The sequence below is a fragment of the Heptranchias perlo genome, chromosome 25 (assembly GCF_035084215.1).
Source record: "Heptranchias perlo isolate sHepPer1 chromosome 25, sHepPer1.hap1, whole genome shotgun sequence".
Taxonomy (NCBI): Eukaryota; Metazoa; Chordata; class Chondrichthyes; order Hexanchiformes; family Hexanchidae; genus Heptranchias; species Heptranchias perlo.
In genome coordinates, this window is record NC_090349.1 from 29,805,001 (window position 1) to 29,826,473 (window position 21,473).

The 21,473-nt window shown below is 40.2% G+C and overlaps 1 protein-coding gene across 2 annotated transcripts in view; it reads right to left on the reverse strand.

Annotated features, from left to right (window-relative positions):
- The window catches only part of zgc:193801 (uncharacterized protein LOC564476 homolog), a 75,977-nt gene extending 59,403 nt beyond the window's left edge, over positions 1-16,574 (reverse strand). For both annotated transcript variants that reach the window (XM_068005913.1, XM_068005912.1), the window contains exons 1-2: positions 16,450-16,574; positions 4,474-4,672 (exon numbers count right to left, since the gene is read on the reverse strand). In XM_068005913.1, coding sequence (XP_067862014.1) covers positions 4,474-4,672; positions 16,450-16,464 — 214 coding nt within the window. In that variant the 5' untranslated portion in view covers positions 16,465-16,574. The remainder of the gene's footprint in view (positions 1-4,473; positions 4,673-16,449) is intronic.
- Between the last annotated feature and the right edge of the window lie 4,899 nt (positions 16,575-21,473).

The window sequence follows — 21,473 nt, forward strand, 5'->3', positions numbered from 1 at the left end:
TGCAGCAGAGCTAGTACATGATATCAACCTCTGGCAAGCTGTAACCTGCGTGCGGAAATGAGAGTTGCAATAGTGGTGAGAATAGGAGGTGCAGAGTGTGTGAGTAGGAGTAGAATGAGGTGAATTGAAGTGTGGTGCAGTGATTATAAGAGTGATAGGGAAAGGGGGAGGGGAGTATTATGAGTTGTGTAGGTGTGAGGAGAGAATAATTGATGTGAGGAGAGAATTATTAATGTGAGGAGTAAAATTATTACCGTGAGAACTTTGGTGGGGTCATTGAACTTTTTTCTGCATTGCAGTCATGTCCTGGGAGCTAAGCCCATGGCACTGACCTCCTCAGCAACCTCTTCTCACTGGTGGCAGAGGAGTTGCCTGGAGGGCCTTCTGCTCCTCGGTGAGGGGGGAGGCGGGGTGGAGACAGGATCTCCCTCCTCCTGTCGACAGCCTGGACTAGGGCCTCCAAAGCTGCATCTGAGAACTTGCATGTCCTCTCCACATGTCTTCCAGCTATTTTAGACCTTTCACAGCGTTACCCTGTTATCAGCAGCCAGTGCACTTCCCCTTTAAGAGGTGCTGGCTGCCTTTAAGTGGCATGTCAAGCCCAATTTCCTGCCCTCCCAAACAGGCGTGCAGCCGATAAGTAGCGTGGGTTGAGCTGGCTGCACACCTGGTAATGAGCGGGCAGCACCAATTTCGCGTGGCCCCTATGGCCACATGAACAGACGCGTGCAGCACATGCCCTGTCCCGTGTGCCCGTTTTCAGGCCCGATCGAATTTGTAGGCCTTTGTATTTTTTCCCACATAATTGTTGACTTTTATTTAGACTGTAGTTCTTTCTTTGCCACTCTCACACATGTCCCATGGGTGGGTATGGAGCAGCACTGCCAGAGGCGTAGGAGCAAATTACCTAGATGAACGATGGTGTGTGGCTTGCAACAGACCAGAATGAACAGGAGAAAATAATAACGTAAAATGAAATTTTAAGGAGTTATGAATTTTTTTTTAAGATTCCAACAGTTCTTGAAACATACCATCTATCATCCTAAATATAGGTACAATGCACATCTATTCAAGGTCTCTAGCAAACAGCTTTTAAAATGATGAACATCATAAGTTACAAGAAAATTCATGGAAATCCATAACTATATTAATTAAGTTAGTCCACATAGTGATGAGTGGAGAAGGGGCTCAGCAAACCTTCAACATGACTGCACCCTAATGCATTTGTGGACTTAGACTGGCAACAAGGTCAAAGACAATACATGTGCAATGAAATTCTGGTATACACAATTAAGTACACTGTTGTGTGCCTTGGTTTTGAAAATGGTACTACTAAGCAAAACATAGCACGATGTGGAAGACAAAGTTCTCCTCCAGTCTTAATGTGAATCTAATTTCTCCTCCTGGATCTAGCTGAATGCTTTATTTTTTATTTGAAACAGTGACTGAACTTTTATCTCTATAGTCACAATTTAAAATTTAATTTCAAGCTGTGGTAGCACTTCATCCCACAGTTCTGTGAGTTTCATTGTGAAACTGTCTATAAATTCAACAATGGATCGGCTAGTGAAAAGTTTATTAAAAAATTAAATATATGGAAATATGCACAGAGAAATCTCAATACTGGAAATTACCAGTGAAGAATTATCTGTACAATATTTCATTTGAACTGGAGATGCTCCACTGTGAGTCTTACGTAAACAGACCACCGTTGATCTTTATAAGCCCCAGTACTAACAGTAAGTTGCAGCGGCATCATGCCAAACGTCGATGTAAATGCTGGTTTCAACAGAAAATGACAGCATCAATGGCCTTAAAAAAAAAGTATCCTGACCAACTAAGTTTTTTGAAACAACTCATTTTATTTGATAATTGGGAAAACTGGCTTCATGGGATTGCTGAGGCCAGTAGTGCAAAGGAACAGATTTAAACACTTATTGCTGCAGTGTTGTCACCAGGCCAGATGTAACATATTATATACCAGTATGCTCTAGGAAGAATCACATTTAAGCCATTATGCTTCTTGTGTGACACTCATAATTCATCACCTCAAATTGCACTTAGCAGAATGAGTGACAGAGGTATAATTATTAATAATTCGTCCTAGTATTATAGAACTCTCAAATGCTGTCTGCAGACATAAACCAAGTTTAAAAAAGCAACATTTACAATTGTATTGCTTGGGTGTTTTTTCCACAGTTCAAGTGAACGTAGTACAAGAATTTTTTGCTTGACCAAACATAAAATCAGGATGTGTCTTTGGTCACACACATATAATGCGGCACTCGGTGCACGTTTGTGGACCATGAGCACTTAAAAGTCCATTAGGAATCTCAGCCGTGGAAATCATTCTGTCGGACAATTTCTGTTCATTTGTCTAATAAACAGTCTGTGTTAAGATTGCTGTTAGGGTATCTGAATGTCCTTCACTTACTGAAAGCAGCATCCTAATTAATTAAAAAGTTGTGAATGAAGCAATTAACAGTTTTACAAAATCTATTTGTGAATACTTCACTTTGCATGACAGAAATTAAATTATATTCAATTATTCTGTGACATGCAAAGGGCTGTTGAAGCATGGAATGTTTTGCCACAGAGTGTGATTGAGGCACAGACCATTGCATCTTTTAAGAGAAAGATCGATAAATATTTGATGCAGAGGAAGAAGATGCAGGACTATGGGGTAAGTACCACCCAGTTAGGTTTTCCTTCAGGTAACCATCATCTTTAGAAACAAATTGATGTATTTCGCCAGTATTACTCTGAAGCAAAGTAGTGAGGGACTACCCTGGATGCAGTAGTCTCACGCTGCTTTAGTTTGACACCGCATAGCATCATGAAGAGGTCCAGTTGATCTCCTGAGCATGTTGTAAACCTCAACTTAAATTAGAGAGAGCAGGAATTCTCCCCTCTCGAATCGCTAAACATTTAAATTTCTAACATATGTCCAGGTATGCGCTGAGCTCTCTCCTGGACAGGCCAGTTAAAGTTCCAGACAGACAGGAGCCGAGCAACCTAAGCTGGAAACTAAATTGTTAATATAGACCAGTGGAAATGCACACAAAGACAGTGCAAGACTAGCATATCCCTGGTTTATCAGTCTGATCAGGTACAAAATTCACAGTAATATATTAGATTATATTTAAAGCTTACATAAATTGTAAGTTAAAATGTCAGAAACAATGGTGCTGTAAATTTAGAAGAAAACTATTTTATTTCAACATTGTAGTGTGACAACTGACATTCAACTTTATATCAAATTCAGTTTTATAGTAAAATTATTACAGGCTTTAAGATGAACTAATCGAGGCAAATTTACAACTATAATCAACCATAAATAAAATATTTAACAGAGCGTACGGAACAGCCTTGAATTTTCAAAATGTGCAAGTTTGGTACTATATACTTTCTTTTTACAGTGGAAACTCAATTATCCACCGTAATAGAAGGGCCCCATCTCCCCCGAGGTTCTACTGTACAGTATTTTAATTACCTATACAATATTTTGCTTGCATCTTATACTGCTATCCGTACATGCATTTAATTGCATGTAGTCACTCTCTTAGATCTGATGCAGTCAGATTTTTATGACCAGTTTTTATCACCCATGCCTGACTCGATCTAGTCTTCTGATTTATTTGCAAAAAATAAATCAAAGTTCCACTAAAATGGACATTGGGTAGAGCTTCGCTGCTGAATGTCAAAACGTGTAACAAAAGAAATACAAGAAACCATAAAACATTTGCTTCGTATTTTTTTATATATCTGCTACCATTACACTCTGCAAGATCATATACTTTTCCCTGCCCAAGAAAGCAAGCAAGCAACTTGCTGCCAGATCTCTGTCAGTGCTATTCTGCAATTGAAGAGAAGGATCAAAGTGATTCTATACTTTATCAATACGTGAATGTAGTTGGTTTCGAGGTTTGAGTCAGTCTGAAACCACAAGCCACGAGGTAATGGTGAGTCATCCGCCACATACACATATATTACACAGCTGCAGTGTGGAGGCCTGCTATTCAGATAGCACAAGATCTCTCTGAAAGACCATCAGTAACTTCAGATTCTCTCACTGCATGTTTGCTACTTGTCTCTTTTTTAAATCATTTTGCTCAATATATCTATATGGTTTTACAGACTCCTTCAGAGATCTACTTCTTTGTAATGTGCTGAGACTGGAAGCACTAATTGCTCCACAGGAGTAAGTTGTAAAACAGGTGAAATGGTTTGTGGGTCAGAACATGGCTTCCATTATGTTTCATTACATGTCTTTTCTCTTCATAGATGCTGGCGGACCTTCTGTATATTTCCAGCATTTTCCATTATTATTTATGATATCTAACTATCCAGTGCCAGGCTTGTGTAAGAGTCTGTTTTAATTTACCCCTTTCAACACTTTTCAGAGGAAATAATGCAACAACAGAGAAAAAAAAATCTGTGGGATCTAAAGCATCAACGTGGAGTTTGCCTTACCTGCAAAATCAAGCCCTTTATCAACATGTTTAACTCTGTAATGTGCTCTCAAGATGACAGGATCCTGGTAGGCTTCAGTCACACTACAAAAGGGACAGTGCATGTGGCCACCTTTAGAATTAGCAGAACATTTCTCATCCTGGCAGAGAACTGGATTGTAGTTATGCTCTGTTCCTTTAACCCTCACTGATGGATGAGTCTGCATACAAAATCAAAGTAGAAAACATAATTAGACAAATGTAATGCAAATACCCTCTCCAAAGAACCATTCGGCTATCATTACAAGATTTTAGATGTTACAGTATCATGCGGAGATGGGCAGTGTTACGGAGATGGAAGTATGCAGTCTTGGTGATTGAGAGGATATGGGGTTAGAAGCGCAGCTTCAGATCAAATAGGATGCTGAAGTGGCGAACAATCGGCTTTAACCTGAGACAGTGGCCGGGGAAGGGGCTGGAATTGGAGGCAAGAAATGGGAGTTGTTATGCAAAGACGATAGATTCGGTCTTACCAACGTTTAACTTGAAAAATTTGCGGCTTGTCCAGGACTGGATGGTAGACAAGCTGGTCGACAACACAGAGGCAGTGGAGGGGTTGAGAGAGGTGATAGTGACGTAAAGCTGGTTGTCGTCAGTGTACGTGTGGAAGCTGGCCGCATGTCTTCAGATCTTGTTGCAGAGGGACAGCATGTAGCTGAGAAGAGGAGGAAGCCAAGGAGAGATTCTTGGGGGACTCCAGAGGTAACAGTGTGGGGGTGAAAAGAGAAGCCATTGCTGGAGATGCGCTGGCTACGATTGGATAGGAGAGGGTGGAACCAACCAAGAGCAGTCCCACTCAGCTGGTCAATGGAGGAGAGGCTCTGGAGGCAGGTGATGTGCTCAACCATGATCATGGGCTACAGAAAGGTCAAGAAGGACAAGGAGGGATAGTGCAACACAGTCAGTCATAGAGGGTCTCATTTCTGATTTTGATTCAGGCCGTTTGAGTGCTGCGGCAGGGGTGAAAACCTGATTGGAAAGATTCAAACACGGAACTGCGGGAAAGATGAGCATGGATTTGGTTGGTGACAACATGGTCAAGGACTTTGGAGAGGAAAGGGAGGTCAGAGATGGGGCGGTTTGTAAGGACAGAGGGGTTGAGGGTGGGATATTTGAACAAATATGAACAAATGACGGGAAAGGGAAGGTGACGGTACCTGAGAAGAAACCATTTATAATGTCAGCGAGCATGGGGAGTAAGGGAAGTTGCGTGGTCAGCAGTTTAGTGGGAAGAGAGTCGAGAGAGCAGGAGGTGGGTCTCATGGACAAAAGCTTGGAGAGGACATGAGGGGAGATAGGAGAGAGTTAGAGAAAGATATAGGTTCAGGGCTAGGGCAGGCAAGGTTGGTGGGGGGGGGGGGGGGGTGCTGCTGCTGGTGTAGCAGAGGCAGCTGAATGGATGGTCTAAATCTTAGTGACAAGGAAGTCCATGAGCTCCTCGCACTTGTTGGATGTGGGGGCAGGAGAGAGGTTAAGGAAATAGTCTGTAGTGGAGAAAAGAAGCTGGAAGTGATCCTTTCATTCGAGCACGAGCACGATCCTAGAGTAATGAGTGATTTTGGCAGGGGAGAGGAAGGCCCCATAGTGCTTGATGCCAGATACATTACACTTCTTATGGTATAAAAAACATCCTAAATTTGCTGTAGTTGAAAGTATGTCACACATACTTTCTGGATGTTTGTTAATTTTGTTAGAGTAAAAATATGACATGGTCTACATGGACTAATGAACAGCTATATTACATATAAACATAGTAGATTATTGCTAAAATATCAAATTAATTTTTGATATATTAAACACTTCAAACATACATATGATAAAAATTACACATGCAATTCAGAAGAAAAATGTTTTAATTAAATGTACTGCATAAAACTGAATTTAAAAAAACCTCTATTTATCACCTAAATACATCCCCGTACATAGCCTTCACCTCCATATAAAGGCACCTTACAGGGTCCTCGGTTAGTCATGGAAATTCATTGATTCATTTCTCAAAGTAATTACACATCTCCATGGTGCCACCTACAAGGACCTCTATGGCTTAAGTAGTAAACTGGGCTTTCCAAACACATCATCCATTTTAAATGTTTCATTTTTTGACCCTCCACAGCTGGATTAACTGTTCATCACTTACACCAGTTAGCCCACTTGTTAGTTAATTGAGAAGTGCAAAAACAGCATTATTACAAGTACACTGTGGTTGTTCATTTTGTTGCCGTTCTTAACAAAATTAGGTTTCTAAAAATTGCCTGCAGAAAGTTGCATGAGCTCACAATGCTGACTGACAGTTGAGTGTTAGTGATTTCTTACCAAAAGACAAAAATATTTCTCTAAAAGATTAATTGTTCACTCTGAACAGAAAACAAAACATAATGGTGTGATAAATATCAGTTTCTATTATATATGAAAAATTATATAACCTGAATTGCAAGCGTAATTCTAAAAAAAAAGACATTTTAATTTTGATAGTTTAAAATACAAAAATTCAGGAAATCCTGGAGGAAATTGCATATTTTCAGAACACTAGTTTAGACAACAAATGAACAGATTCAAAAAGAAAATGGGCCAGAATTTAATGTAGCCGGTGAACGAACGACGCCCGCCATTCATTAGACTTGCCCTTGCCCATATACTTTCCATGAGACTTTGTACAGCGAGTTGCTGTAAATTAGAAATCAAAACATTGTGGCGCCCTCTACAGGGCATCTGGGACCTGTGTGAACAGGGCAAGCAGCTGTGTATCTCCTTAACCAGTCAGATTGAAGAATTGCTAATGAGCAGGGCAGAATGAACCAGGAAGTGTCAATTAGAATAGTGAATTCAATGTCAAATCAGTGCAGAAAGCAAAATAAAGAGAGAAGGAAAGAAAGATTGGATTAAGAGAAAGAGAAAAAAGACAGAAAGAAAAAGTAAAAAAAATGCATTTAACTATTTTTTTTAAATCTCCAACAACAATTAAAACATAAAGGAATGAGACTCCACACTTGTAAAAATAAATTTTTAGTGCCAGCGAGGTTGTTTAACATTAATCACACCGTTAAAAAGGGTACTCAGACTGAAAAGACAAGCCCTTACTTTCTGTGGTGAGTTTAGTTTGTATCTACCATGCAAATACAGGAACTTCACACCATTCAATGTAAATGAATGGTGAGTCAGACAGCGAGATGCCGTTTTTGCAAAGCTGATGGCGGAACGGTGCACCTCAAACAGCAACTTTTGGATTTTCACGTTTAACTGCGAACGTGCCCTCGCCTGAAGTTGCTGTCTCATTTGGGTATAACAGTGAACACGGTTTGCCTCACTGGTATTTTAACAGTAAATTCTGGCCCATTATGTTTTCATCATTAAGCAATGTACTGGAAGTGTAACTATTGCCTGGCTAAGTTTCAGCTCGACTTAGTCAATAGCTCCCCCATTACTGAGTCAGCAGGTTGTGGGTTGAAGCCCAACATTCCTCCATCAATCAACACCATCAATAACAGGTCAACAGGTCATTCATCTAATTTTCTATTTAAGAAACTTTGTTGTCTTCAAATTGGCTGCCATGTTTTCCTGCATACCAACAGTGACTGTGCTTCAAAAGTAATTAATTGGTTGTGAAGCACTTGGGACATGGGACATAGAACATGATAAAAAGCAATACAAGTGCAGCATATTTTTCCCCTTAATGTTATTCAAAAATCTTGTTCCAGTTCTAGTAAGTGCAGTTGCAAGTTCAATTCTCCCAGGCCAAAAACTACAGTTCACTTCACTGAACAAATACAAATTATGGCTGGCTATTCCATCAAATATTCCATAAACTGACAAAATCATACAGATTTCCTTTATATAAAAATAAAAAGCATAAAAATCTGCTGCCATTTTGTGACAGTCTGATACAAAATTTGGCAACGTAGTAAATGACGAGCAGGATAATAGCAAACTTCAGGAGGATATAGACAGAATGGTAAAATGGGCAGACACATGGCAGATGCAATTTAATGCAGATAAGTGTGAAGTGATGCACTTTGGGAGGAACAACATGGAGAGGCAGTATAATCTAAATGGTCAAAAGCAAAATACAGCGGATGCTGGAAGTCTGAAATAAAAACAGAAAATGCTGGAAACACTCAACAAGTCAGGCAGCATCTGTGGAGAAAGGAACAGTTAACGTTTCAGTTCGAAGACTTTTCGTCAGAACTCAAAGAAGTTAAAGATTTAACAATTTTTAAGTAAGTACACTCCTTAAAAACTGTTAAATCTTTAACGTCTTCCAGTCTTTGTAGAACCAAAAAGCATCTGCTTAATAGGTGTACAGGAAAGCCAAGAAATGGAAAAGCCACTGAAGAGAAAATGAATACAATGGTGGAAGCACCTATAGTCTTCTCAATCTTGTACCTGCAACTGCAATAGTTACAGGGTCAGCAGGCAACAATTATGTGGGTGTGGAGAAAGCTGGCCATCATTCTCCATGAGGCCTGCCAATATCTCAGAAGGACAGCTTATACTGCTGATTTGGGAGCTTCCTGCCAGCTGAAACATAGCCAGCTCTCTATGAACAAGAAACTGAGAAATTTTGGAATTGAGAAACAAGTACAGCAAAACTAGCTTGATGGAACAGAATATCAAAATTAAGAAATGTCTTCAGCATTTTGAGTGCCACGAAACAGTAGGCTGCAGTCGTATGTTGTTGATTTTCTGAAAAAGTGAGCTCCTGATGTCAGCCATCAAGTGTCTATTCTGCCCACATCTCCTAAATTACCTGCTTGCCTTTTCTCTAAAAGAATACCTAGAGAGAGGTGGAAGAAACTAAAAGAGTAAATGAAAATAAGACTACCCCCTAAACTGAAAAACAAACTATGGAATGCAATCTATAAAGCTTTATTGCACTTTAATTTTCATTACCAGTTAGATAATTAACCAGTCACTCAAGTACTTGGCTAATGAATTTTATAACTTGGAGGCCATGGGGTCAAATAAGCATGTGTCAAAGTTTCCAAAGGATGTATTTACGAATTTAAAAGGACAAACTCAAGTTATAGACATCCTTCTCACTAGTGCTGCTAATCCTTGGATGTCCCTGCCCCACGTTTTCTATACCGGGAAAAAAATATGGACAAACCAGAAAGCTTAAAAGCCACGTGGGTAGCAATTCTAAAGGTTTCTCTTTACTACTCTATTGAGAACTTATTTCCCTTTGAATCTACTGTCAGTTCCAATGTACTTCCAGAGTAGATACCTCCAACAGATTAAGACAAAATCTTGAGATAGCTGAAACAACTTGGGCTTTACATTTGTTTTTGGAATGTTTCATCAGAATTGTATGTATTTGAGATGTCCCTTCCATCTCTGCAAACTTATGTCATTTTTCTTTCTGAACAAACAATTGATAGAAATGCTTACCCGTCATCAATTATCTGCCTTTTCTGCAATTCATTTCTACCACTCTCCAAATTGCTCCGCACAACCACCAGTGCTGCAAAAACCATATCAGAGTAAAAGAAGAAAGATCTTGCATTTATGTAGCGCCCTTCATGATCTCAGGATGTTCCAAGTCACTTTACAGCCAATTAAGTACTTTTGAAGTGTAGTCACTGTTGTAATGTAGGGAAACGCAGCAGCCAATTTGCACACAGCTGGGTCCCACAAACAGCATTAAGATAATGACCAGATAATCTATTTTTTTTTTAAGAAGTGGTGTTGGTTGAGGGGTAAACATTGGCCAGGACACTGGGAAGAACACCCCTGCTTTTCTTCGAATAGTGCCATGGGGTCTTTTACATCCAACTGAGAGAGCAGACAGGGTCTCGGTTTAACGTCTCATCTGAAAGACGGCACCTCTGACAATGCAGCGCTCCCTCAATACTGCACTGGAGTTCAGTCTAGATTTTGCGCTCAAGTCTCTGGAGTGGGACTTAAAACCACAACCTGCTGACTCGGAGGCGAGAGTGCTACCAACTGAGCCACAGCTAACACTGTGTACTATACTGACTGCACCAAGGTTCAACTAAGGACAGTCAGTTTAGTTATTCATTAGGCTACATGTTTTTTACATCTCAATTTTGACTTGGATGAACTCTCTGGTTGTAAAATAAGAAAGAACTTGCATTTATAATGGCACCTTTAGGACGTCCTACAGCACATTACAGCCAATGCATAGTGTTATTACAGTTACTTTGTAGGCAAATGCTGCAGCCAAATTAGTGTACAGCAAGGTCCCACAAACAGCAAATGAATGAATGACAGATAATCTGTTTTAGGTGGCACTGGTCGAAGGATAAACATTGGCCAGAACATCAGAGGAAACTCCCTTGCTCTTCTTCAAATACTACCATGGGATCTTTTACGCCCACCTGATAGGGAAGATGGGGCCATTTGGTTTAACGTTTTATCTGAAAAATAGCACCTCTATCAACACACTTCTCCCGGAGTACTGTACTAAAGTGTCAGCCTAAATTATGTGCTCAAGTTCTGGAGTGGGGCTTTAACACATGACTTTCTGACTCCGAGGCGAGAGTACTATCATTGAGCCAAGGCTGAATTAAGTTCTAGTATGTACTGCAAAATACTTCCATTATTAACATGTTAACTTTTGATGCTTTATTATCTTGCTATCTGTTATGGTATTTTGATATCTGACATGTTGAGGTCCCTAGTTATTCAATTCTTTCCTTGATAGTTATTTTTGAGGTTGTCAATGGCAGGATAAAACACAATTGTACCCCATCATATAATTTAAAGTTAAACCCTGTTAATTATCTGGAAATATTTAATATTAAGGAGAAATGAATAAAAGCCAATTTCTGGTACTTAGAGTGTTAATATACCTCATAATTTAAAAAAAATTAAAAACCATGATTTTTATGTAACACTCCATTTGTGAGACATCAATAGACCAACGTTCCTAGTTTGTCCTTCATTCCACTCCCCATTAGGAAAAAAAAATCCATGCTTAATCATCTATCTTAGTGCTTAATATTGCAGAGCGAAATAGTCAAAATAAATCATACAAAACTGCTACAGCATGCATTAAGAAAATCTGTGCCTGCCACACCCTTCAACAGCTTGTATGGAGAACACTGCACTGTGATCAAGGTTGCAAAATCCATTACTGCAGCAAACACTTGCTGCATCAGCAGGAGTGCAAATGATCAATAATACACTCCCATGATAGTTACATTGTGCCAGAACTACAAAAGATGCAGCCAATGCATAAAAAAACTGCAGCAATCCAGTGAGATTTGATCTTTCCTTATATCATGTTAGCACAGTGAACAGAATTATTATCTAATATCTATGCTATCTACATTGCTAGCTTTGACCTTGAAAGCTAAAAATCATCACTACTTTCCTACTGCTTAAATTCAGTGTAAACACTTATCTATGCACCTAATTTTAATAACAACTTGCATTTATATAGTACCTTTAACATAGTGGAACGTCCCAAGGCATTTCACAGGTGCCTTATCAAACAAAATTTGACATCGGGACACATAAGGCGATATTAGGACAGGTGACTAAAAGCTTGGTCAAAGAGGTAGGTTCCAGGGAGCATCTTAAAAGGATGAGAGAGAGGTAGAGAGAAGGGAGGGAATTTCAGAGTTTAGGACCTAGGCAGCTGAAGGCACATCCGCCAATGATGGAGCAATAAAAACTGGGGATGCGCAAGAGGCCAGAATTGGAGGAGCGCAGAGATTTCGGAGGGTTGTAGCACTGGAGGAGGTTACAGACATAGGATGGGGCAACGCCATGGAGGGATTTGGAAACGAGAATTTTAAAATTGAGGCGTTGCCGGACTGGGAGCCAATGTAGGTCAGCGAGCACAGGGGTGGTGGATGAACGGGACGGTGCAAGTTAGGAGAGTTTTGGATGAGCTCAAGTTTAAGGTGGGTACAAGGTGGGAGATTGGCTAGAAGAGCATTGCAATAGTCGAGTCTAGAGGTAACAAAAACATAGATGAGGGTTTCAGCAGCAGATAGGCTGAGACAAGAGCAGAGACAGGCAATGTTATGGGGGTGGAAGTAGGCAGTCTTGGTGATGGAGAGGATATGGGGTTTGAAGCTCAGATCAGGGTCAAATAGGACACCAAGGTTGCAAATAGTATGGGTCAGTCTCAGACACTGGCCAATGAGAAGATGGAGTCGGTGGCTAGGGAACTGAGTTTGTGGTGGGAACCGAAATCAATGGCTTCAGTTTTTCCAATATTTAATTGGAGGAAATTTCTGCTCATCCAATACTGGATATCAGACAATCAGCATGACAAATCAGAGGCAGTAGAAGAGTTGAGAGAGGTGGCGTTGAGGTAGAGTTGTATGTCATCAGTGTACATGGGGAATCTGACAGTTGATAATAGTTCATTAATTTGGAACTAAGGTTATCCAAACTATCCTCTCAATCTAAAACTTTTGCATTGTACTTTGGGGGCAAATTACTTCCACAAAATGCATAGGAAAATTATATATCAGTATATAGGTGATTTACTCCTGGTGAACTTTGTATATTACTACCTCCCCGATAATAAATTAACTTTGTGGATTTTTTAATTTTAGCCTTAAGTTGAATTTTTGTTGTTAGAGTTTCTCATTCATTAATATTTTCTTTTTTCTGCCTGACAAGCCCCTAGCCAATTGGAGAAAAAGAAAAATTAGGAGGAAACCCTTACACAACACAAGAAAACCCAGGGGAAGAAAAGTTATATGTTCAGTAGCTTGCAGAGAGTTACTGAATTAAAATACAGTGCAATTCTATTTCTAACAAATCTTGTTTGCCTCAAAAAAAGTAGCAATATAATTGTGCATATAGATAATTTGCTAAGAAAACAGCAACAGGGATCCATTTAAGGGAAAGGAAAAAACCTGCATTTACATAGCAGCTTTCGTGACCTCAGATTTACAACCAATGAAGTACTTTTGAAGTGTAGTCACTGATGTAATGTAGGGAAACATGGCAGCCAATTTGTGCACAGCAAGATCCCACAAACAGCAATGCGATTCATGACCAGATAATCTGTTTTAGTGATGTTGGTTGAGAGATTCACATCAGCCAGGCCACCAGGAGAACAGCCCTGCTCTTCTTCGAATAGTGCCATGGGATCTTTAACATCCACCCGAGAGGGTCAACGGCGCCTCAGTTTAACGTCTCATCCAAAAGACAGCACTTCTGACACTCCCTGAAGTGTCAGCTAGATTATGTGCTCAACTCTGGAGTGCAACTTGAACCCACGACCTTCCAACTCAGAGGGAAGAGTGCTACCACTGAGCGAAGGCTGACAGTGTATTATAAGCTTGCTGACACAAACTAGTGGATGTACAGGCTGGTGCCAGTCTCTGCAATTTAAAACAACAGTGTATCTGAAAATTTCGGTGCATGTCAGATCCCAAAGCTTAAAGGGTTACAAGTTAGTTTATTCAAATACAGTTATGCAGAACCACAGATAGCCAAATATCATTTGTAGTTTTCTCAGCCTTTTCTTGGTTCATAGTTCTTTATAAATCTTTGATTTTTTTTCTCTCATTTTCCATCTACCACAAGTTCCTTCTATCTTTCATTTTAAAAATTCTAGCAACAGATACAAAATCCTACGACACAGTCCAGTAATACTCTAATGAACACTCCACTGCACAGCACTCCTATTTGCTCTCAGCTGCCAAGTGAAATCTGCAAGTTACAAAGTAAAGGATGCCCGAACAGTGCTCAATTTGTTTTACCCACTTTTCAGCCAGAAATTTTTTTTTTTTTTTTTTAAAGTTCATGCCAAACACATCCATCAACTGCATCTACAACCAGAACAGGCAGTGGACACCAAACAAGACACAAAGAATTTAGAAAGGGTGGGGAGAGGAAAGACAGAGGGCATGAGGGAAAAGATGTATTTTTAGGAGGCTTGGAAGGTTAATGTGAAGTCACAAATAAGAGAGTTACAACTTAAAATAAACAATTTAGATTCAAGATACAAGTTAAAGCTGCCCAGCCCCAGAACCGTTCCGCAGCTACGCAGCCCCAGAACCGTTCCGCAACTGCCCAGCCCCAGAAACGTTTCAGAGATGCCCGGCCCGAGAACCCAAGAGCAGAGTTCTCTGCATGCACTTAAATAAACAGATACAGAGTTTCACCCAGTCCTGACTAGACAATGGCATGTCCGATGCATTTTGACCATTAAAGATACAAATTCCTCCGTGGCACAAAAACTGTGCAACCGAAACAGGTCCTTCAAGTTTCATGTACCTAAATAGAAGGCATATCTTTAATACATTAAAATGCTTATGGGCATGTCTACTGACAATGGTGGAGTCAATAGCGCTTTCTAACCCCAACACTGTAATCCCAACCACTAATCCTAAACCGTGCAGTGTCAATAATGTGACGCGTGGTTAGGTGTGGTGCCAACAGTCATTGTGACATCACCGTTGATACAGGTCGGCTGTGTTGTCAATAATCACTTAAGATACATGGGTGATGCAAAAAAAATCATTCCATTTCATGCCAACAAATATGACCCACACAATTAAAAATCAGATGAGATTAAGATATCAAGACAAGCCCTCCGACTAGTATTTTATCCACTTGGATTACAGCATTCGGATTCCAGAACTCTGACAGTTTATTTTTGTTACGGTGGATTAAGGGAGTCATTGTGACAAAACAGTCACTAACTGTAACTAAGTTACATGAGTTTTTTTATATAATTATAATTTAAACTTTTTAAATATGTTTCTTCTCAAAATGTTTAACATGCAGTATACTAAACTGCAAATTTTGAACCCTAGAGTATTCATAGCAAAATGAACTCTACATATTCCATAGCACCCTGTGCTTATTTCATTGGCTTCTACACTTCAGGATTCCTAAATTTAAATTGCTTAAATTTTACAGAAGAATGTTTTTTTCATATTTTTGTTAGAGGTTCAAAAATGTTCAGTTTAGAGAATACTGTAAACTAAATCTATGAATCCACATTTTTTAAACTTATCTTCATTTTTTAATTGTATAAAGTTATAAATGGAAGATTCTGTTTGTGCATAATTCTAAAATTGCCAAAGCAAAGTGGTACTGTACTCAGCTTTATGGTAACTGGACTGTGTCAATATCCAACAACTGTATGCATGACTGATACTAGTACAGTGCATTCGTTTTTGTGTGTATTACATGGTATAAAAGCATAGTTCAGTTAGTCATAATCACAAAATTAATACCAGTGGTTGCTAAGAATGCGGAAAGGCTTGGAGAATTTGCACTAGAGTCTTAATGGGCATGACTGAGCTTTCCTATGTCCTTGGGCATACTTCAAAAACTCTAGAAAATAATTTGCAATCAAGGAGTGATATACACAACTGGTATAATCTCCTTTCATACTAATAACTAATTTGTGATTTGTTGACTTACAAAATGTAATATACACGTACATAAAAGAGAAACTAGCACCGTTCACCAGTATCCTCTTGCATTTTTGTTATGAAAATGCACAAAAATCCAATAAATTATTTACCTTTATTATTACACAGACGCTTTGAGAGGACTTGTATTGTCTCTCACTTCTATCATCTCAATATTTTCAGCAAAATTAACTCAGCCTTTCAGATTGCTGAGAGTGGGGAGAAGCGGTTGATCAAAAGCAATTTCGTTATCCATCTGGCCGGTAGAGCGGATTATTTAGCACAAACTGAACCTGTAAACACACCACTGCTCTCTAAATCTTTAACCCCAGCAGTCCTGTATAGGCACAAACTGCATAACAGGTTACGACTCTGGGTTAGAAGAATGGCCTGTGTCGGCATCTCTTCATTTACATTCACCCGTCTTGTCAACCACATCGTTTCATTAAAAAAAGTCTATTTCTGTAAATATAACAAACCCACTGAAGGTGGAAGGGATAACCGCCATTTTAGGAAAGCATCCGAAACACCACATAAAGCGCCGGCCTGTTTCACTGTCAGCCTGCAGCAGGTACAGTACTCACAATGAAAGCTGTCATATCCCTCTTCAAATTCTAACCGGTCCCCCGCTCGACAATTTGGCGGTTTATTGGTTAAAATGTCAGCATCACAACAACCAACTTGGTTTTTTGTGTGCTCGTCATCAGTTGCAACCCGACGGCGAACACTGATTACGTCACCTTCGGGCGGCCACGAAAATGCTGGAATTCGACTTCGGGTCCAGCAGCGAAAATAGCCGACGCCGTGTTCGGCTCTCACGGAAATACACGAAGTTCGCACCAAGGTGCGCTCTGTCACACAGTGAGCTGTGCCAGCTCGGCGCGGCATCCAGGAGGCTGCAACTTCGAACAGAATCCTTTTTTTGTCGACTGACCGAGGTTTATGTTAAACCATTTTGAAGACAGTGGTAGCCTGCACTCAATCACAAATATATATTTGTAAATGCATTTAAAGAATCTAAATCGATCAAGGATTATTTTGAACGCATATATCCTGATGATATGCAACGTTATTGTATAACAATTGTATTGAAGTTTTGTCACATTAAGCGAGCTGTTATATGATACAAAGGAAAGGAAAACAAACTACTTTATTACACGATATTTAGCGTCACAGATAATACTATTGCACGTTACCTGCTGGAAGATGTTATTTTAATTGTTTCATTGCACTGACACAAAGGGTTCAGCTTTCACAGAAAGTTTCTTGTTTTGTACTTGCCACGAAAATGGGTTTTACAATTCCATAATTTTAAAGGAAGTCTGTAGATCAGTCAGAAAGTCTAATCTAACACTTGCCATTCTTCGTGCTTAACTTAATTTAAAATTCCATTAACCTTGAAATGAATAAAAGACAATCTGACTCTTCAGCCTGAAGACCAAAAAGATCTTGTGTATTTGAATCGTTGAAAATCTAAATTGCCAAGAACGTTACATTAAGGAGTTTCTTTTCTTTGGAACCACAATATTCTCTCTGCGCGTTTAGATACGACTAACCAAAACTTTCCTGTCATATTTAGCAATGGCGGTCTTTAAAACAGGATGGTACATTAAAACCGTTCTAAAGAGCTAAATTCGATTTTAGTGTTTGATTGTAAACATAAAACCTAAAGATTGAGAGGATAGAAGTCAAACAAAGTATTTGGCCAGCTTTTCGTTTTTGTCGTTATATTTCGATATTGATTGACACTTATAATAGTTGACCCGGAGCTAAAAACTTTGCTAAAATTAGTTGGGTATTACAGGGAACTCTGCAAACAGCGAGCTTTGGACATGTTTTGCGGTTGAATTGAAATCTTTGGTTTCCTGGAGTTAAATTTATTGATTTGACTTTTTCTAAGGTGGACTCAAATCTAAACTACAGGATGTGCAACTGACATTAATCAACGGAGATCGGGTTATTCAGGACATCCCTTTGAAACCAAACATTTTCTCAGGCATCAATTGGTTCATGATATATTTAAATCAATCCAGACGGATTTTATTTGGCGGTGATGATTTGATAAAAGAGATAATTTCATTTCCAGATGAATTGACACACACGAAACTATAATATGTGGAAAATTGGAACAACCGCGACAGCATTCATCAAAGCACAGATTCATTCGTGGGCTTTAACCAGATCCTGATTTTGTTGTGAAACTAACATGGGTTGACCAAAAGATGCTGTTTTTGGGTAAATCGTTTATTGGATTTGACTCTTTAGTAAGGGGTAAGGTTGCATTGTGCAGGGACTATACTTCGTACTGTTTTTCACATTTGTGCGGGCGCATAGCATACATGCTGATTAAAGGAACAGTAACTGTAATATCTATGATAGCATATTAAAAACGTCTGCAGGCACTTCCTGTCTACAGATCCTTACTTACTGTTGCCACCTTATGTCACGTTTTTCTATCAACATTTTGCCATTATATTTATAATCAAAACTACCTTTGTTCACTTGTTACACACCCTGTTTTTTTATTCGTTCATGGGATGTGGGCGTCGCTGGCAAGGCCAGCATTTAGTGCCCATCCCTAATTGCCCCGAGAAGGTGGTGGTGAGCCGCCTTCTTGAACCGCTGCAGTCCGTGTGGTGAAGGTTCTCCTACAGTGCTGTTAGGTAGGGAGTTCCAGGATTTTGACCCAGCGACGATGGAGGAACAGCAATATATTTCCAAGCCGGGATGGTGTGTGACTTGGAGGGGAACGTGCAGGTAGTGTTGTTCCCATGTGCCTGCTGCCCTTGTCCTTCTAGGTGGTAGAGGTCGCAGGTTTGGGAGGTACTGACCAAGAAGCCTTGGCAGGATGCAGTGCATCCTGTGGATGGTACATGGTGCGCCGATGGTGAAGAGAGTGAATGTTTAGGGTGGTGGATGGGGTGCCAATCAAATGGGCTGCTTTGTCCTGGATGGTGTTGAGCTTCTTGAGTGTTGTTGGAGCTGCATTCACCTGGGCAAGTAGACAGTATTCCATCTCATTCCTGACTTGTGCCTTGTAAATGGTGGAAAGGCTTTGGGGAGTCAGGAGGTGAGTCACTCGCCGCAGAATACCCAGCCTCTGACCTGCTCTTGTAGCCACAGTATTTACGTGACTGGTCCAGTTAAGTTTCTGGTCAATGGTGACCCCCAGGATGATGATGGTGGGGAATTCGGCAATGGTATGCCGTTGAATGTCAAGGGGAAGTAGTTAGTCTCTCTCTTTTTGGAGATGGTCATTGCCTGGCATTTGTCTGGCGCAAATGTTACTTGCCACTTATCAGCCCAAGCCTGGATGTTGTCCAGGTCTTGCTGCATGCGGACACGGACTGCTTCATCATCTGTGGGGTTGTGAATGGAACTGAACACTGTGCAATCATCAGCAAACATCCCCATTTCTGACCTTATGATGGAGGGAAGGTCATTTTTGAAGCAGCTGAAGATGGTTGGGCCTAGGACACTGCCCTGAGGAACTCCTGCAGCAATGTCCTGGGGCTGAGATGATTGGCCTCCAACAACCACTACCATCTTCCTTTGTGCTAGGTATGACTCCATCCACTGGAGAGTTTTCGCCCTGATTCCCTTTGACTTCAATTTTACTAGGGCTCCTTGTTGTCACACTCGGTCAAATGCTACCTTGATGTCAAGGGCAGTCACTCTCACCTCACCAGTGGTAGCATGTAATGCCTTGTTTTTGCCTCTTCCAGCTTCAGAACCTCCTATGCTCCAACCAACAATGTAGGAAAGTGTACCATAACAGGCTAAATGGGTTCGAATAGACATAAAGCATGGTGGAATAGTTAGCATAAAATGTGAAGGATCAATGGGTGTATGTGCAGAGTAGCACAAAGAATTAGAATCCAAGGAGGCTGAGATAAAACAGAACAAGGACAGTTAGTGTAAAGTGCAGTACAGTTAGCAATTGGGGAATGATTCAGCAGATTTGAGGACGGGTATATAGATAAGCACTGGAGCTCCCTTATCTCACAGAGTTTCGTGTTGAAACCAGTCTCGCGACAGACAGAAAAATATTTATGGATGATTTGGAGCATAATATCAAAAATTCACTGACAGCACAAAAATAGTATTCTGGGTTTTATAAGTGGTGGCATCGAGTACAAGGCCAAAGAGGTGATGACAAATCTGTGCACAATTAGAGTATTGTGTGCAGTTTAAGGTGCTCCATCATAGAAAGGACCTGAAACCAATATATAGTGTACAGCATAGTTTAACCAGTAAATCAGGGATGAGAAACTAAAGTTATGATGAGAGATGAGATACGGTGGCTATTTTTTACTGGGGCAGAGGAAACTAAGATATTTAATAGAGACTTTTAAAATTATGAAAGTTTTTGATAGGGTGAATAGGGAAAGATTGTTTCCTTTTGTTCAGGAGTCAGTGGTGAGGAGCCATCAATTTAAAATAGTCACTGAGAGGTTAGGAGAAATTTCTTTATGCAACATGTTGTTACAACATGATTTTTCCATATGCAATTGTTGAATTGTTGAAGTAGAGACCATTGGACCTCCTGGTAAAAGTGGATAAACATTTGAAGCAGAGGAAGGTACAGGCTATGGGATTACTTTTCAGATTATTCTCGCAAAGTGTTGACACAGACACAATGAGCCAAATGGCTTCTTTTTGTTCTGTGACGTTCTATGGTTATATGTAACACATAATGTAATATTCTGTTTTCAACATGGAGCTTTGTGTGACATGGCCTTTAAGAACACAAGGTCTCATCTAAGGTCAATTGGAGGACAATTGTTTTTCTGTAGTTTTTTCTAAATCTCTGGCTCTCTCAAGATCTAAACAGGAAATGATTGGCTACCTTTCTCTTTTTTCATTCTTGTTTTACATCTGTAACAAAATCTAGAGCTTTGAGCCATGACATCTGAAGAGAGACACGGTAAATCAGAGATTATAGTCTCTCTCTTACCTATCTTTATGTCTTCCCATTCCTGTCCATCTCCCTGGTCTCTCTTTTGCCTCTCCTTAATTGTTTTGTTTTTGGTTCTGTGTCTATCAACTTTTTTCTTTTTGGGTAGGAAATGAGCCAAAGTTTCCAGTGGTGGATGTGGGGAAACTGCAGCCTGCAAACCTCTGCTCCTGGCTGTGGCTGTGGCATTGGCTCCTAATGCATCCTGCCTGGCCCTGCCTTGCCCCTCTCTCTCACTGCTTCTGTAGCCACCATCTGTCCTTGGGAGTGAGAAACACCTCTACTCATGGTATTGCTAACTATGTGGAGCTCCAGAGACAGTGGGGATGGGAAGATGGGAGGAAGTCATCTTTTTTATTGGACCAGAGGGGAGAGGAGAGGAGAGATTGCAGAGGGCAGCCTCTCTCTCCCCCCCCCCCACTCTCCCTCTTTTTCCTCTACTTCCTCTTTCCCTCCCTTCCTTCCTACTCCTCTCTTTCTTTTATCCTTCCCATTCCTCCCCTCCCTCTTTCCCCCTTTTCTCCTCCCCCTCTACCTCCTCCTCACCCCTAGTATCTGTGTGAATTCATCATTAGCCTGAAATGGAAGCTTTGAGAATTTGGTCTCCAATTTCTTTCAAACAAAGAAACTCAAATCCTTACAGGACGAGAG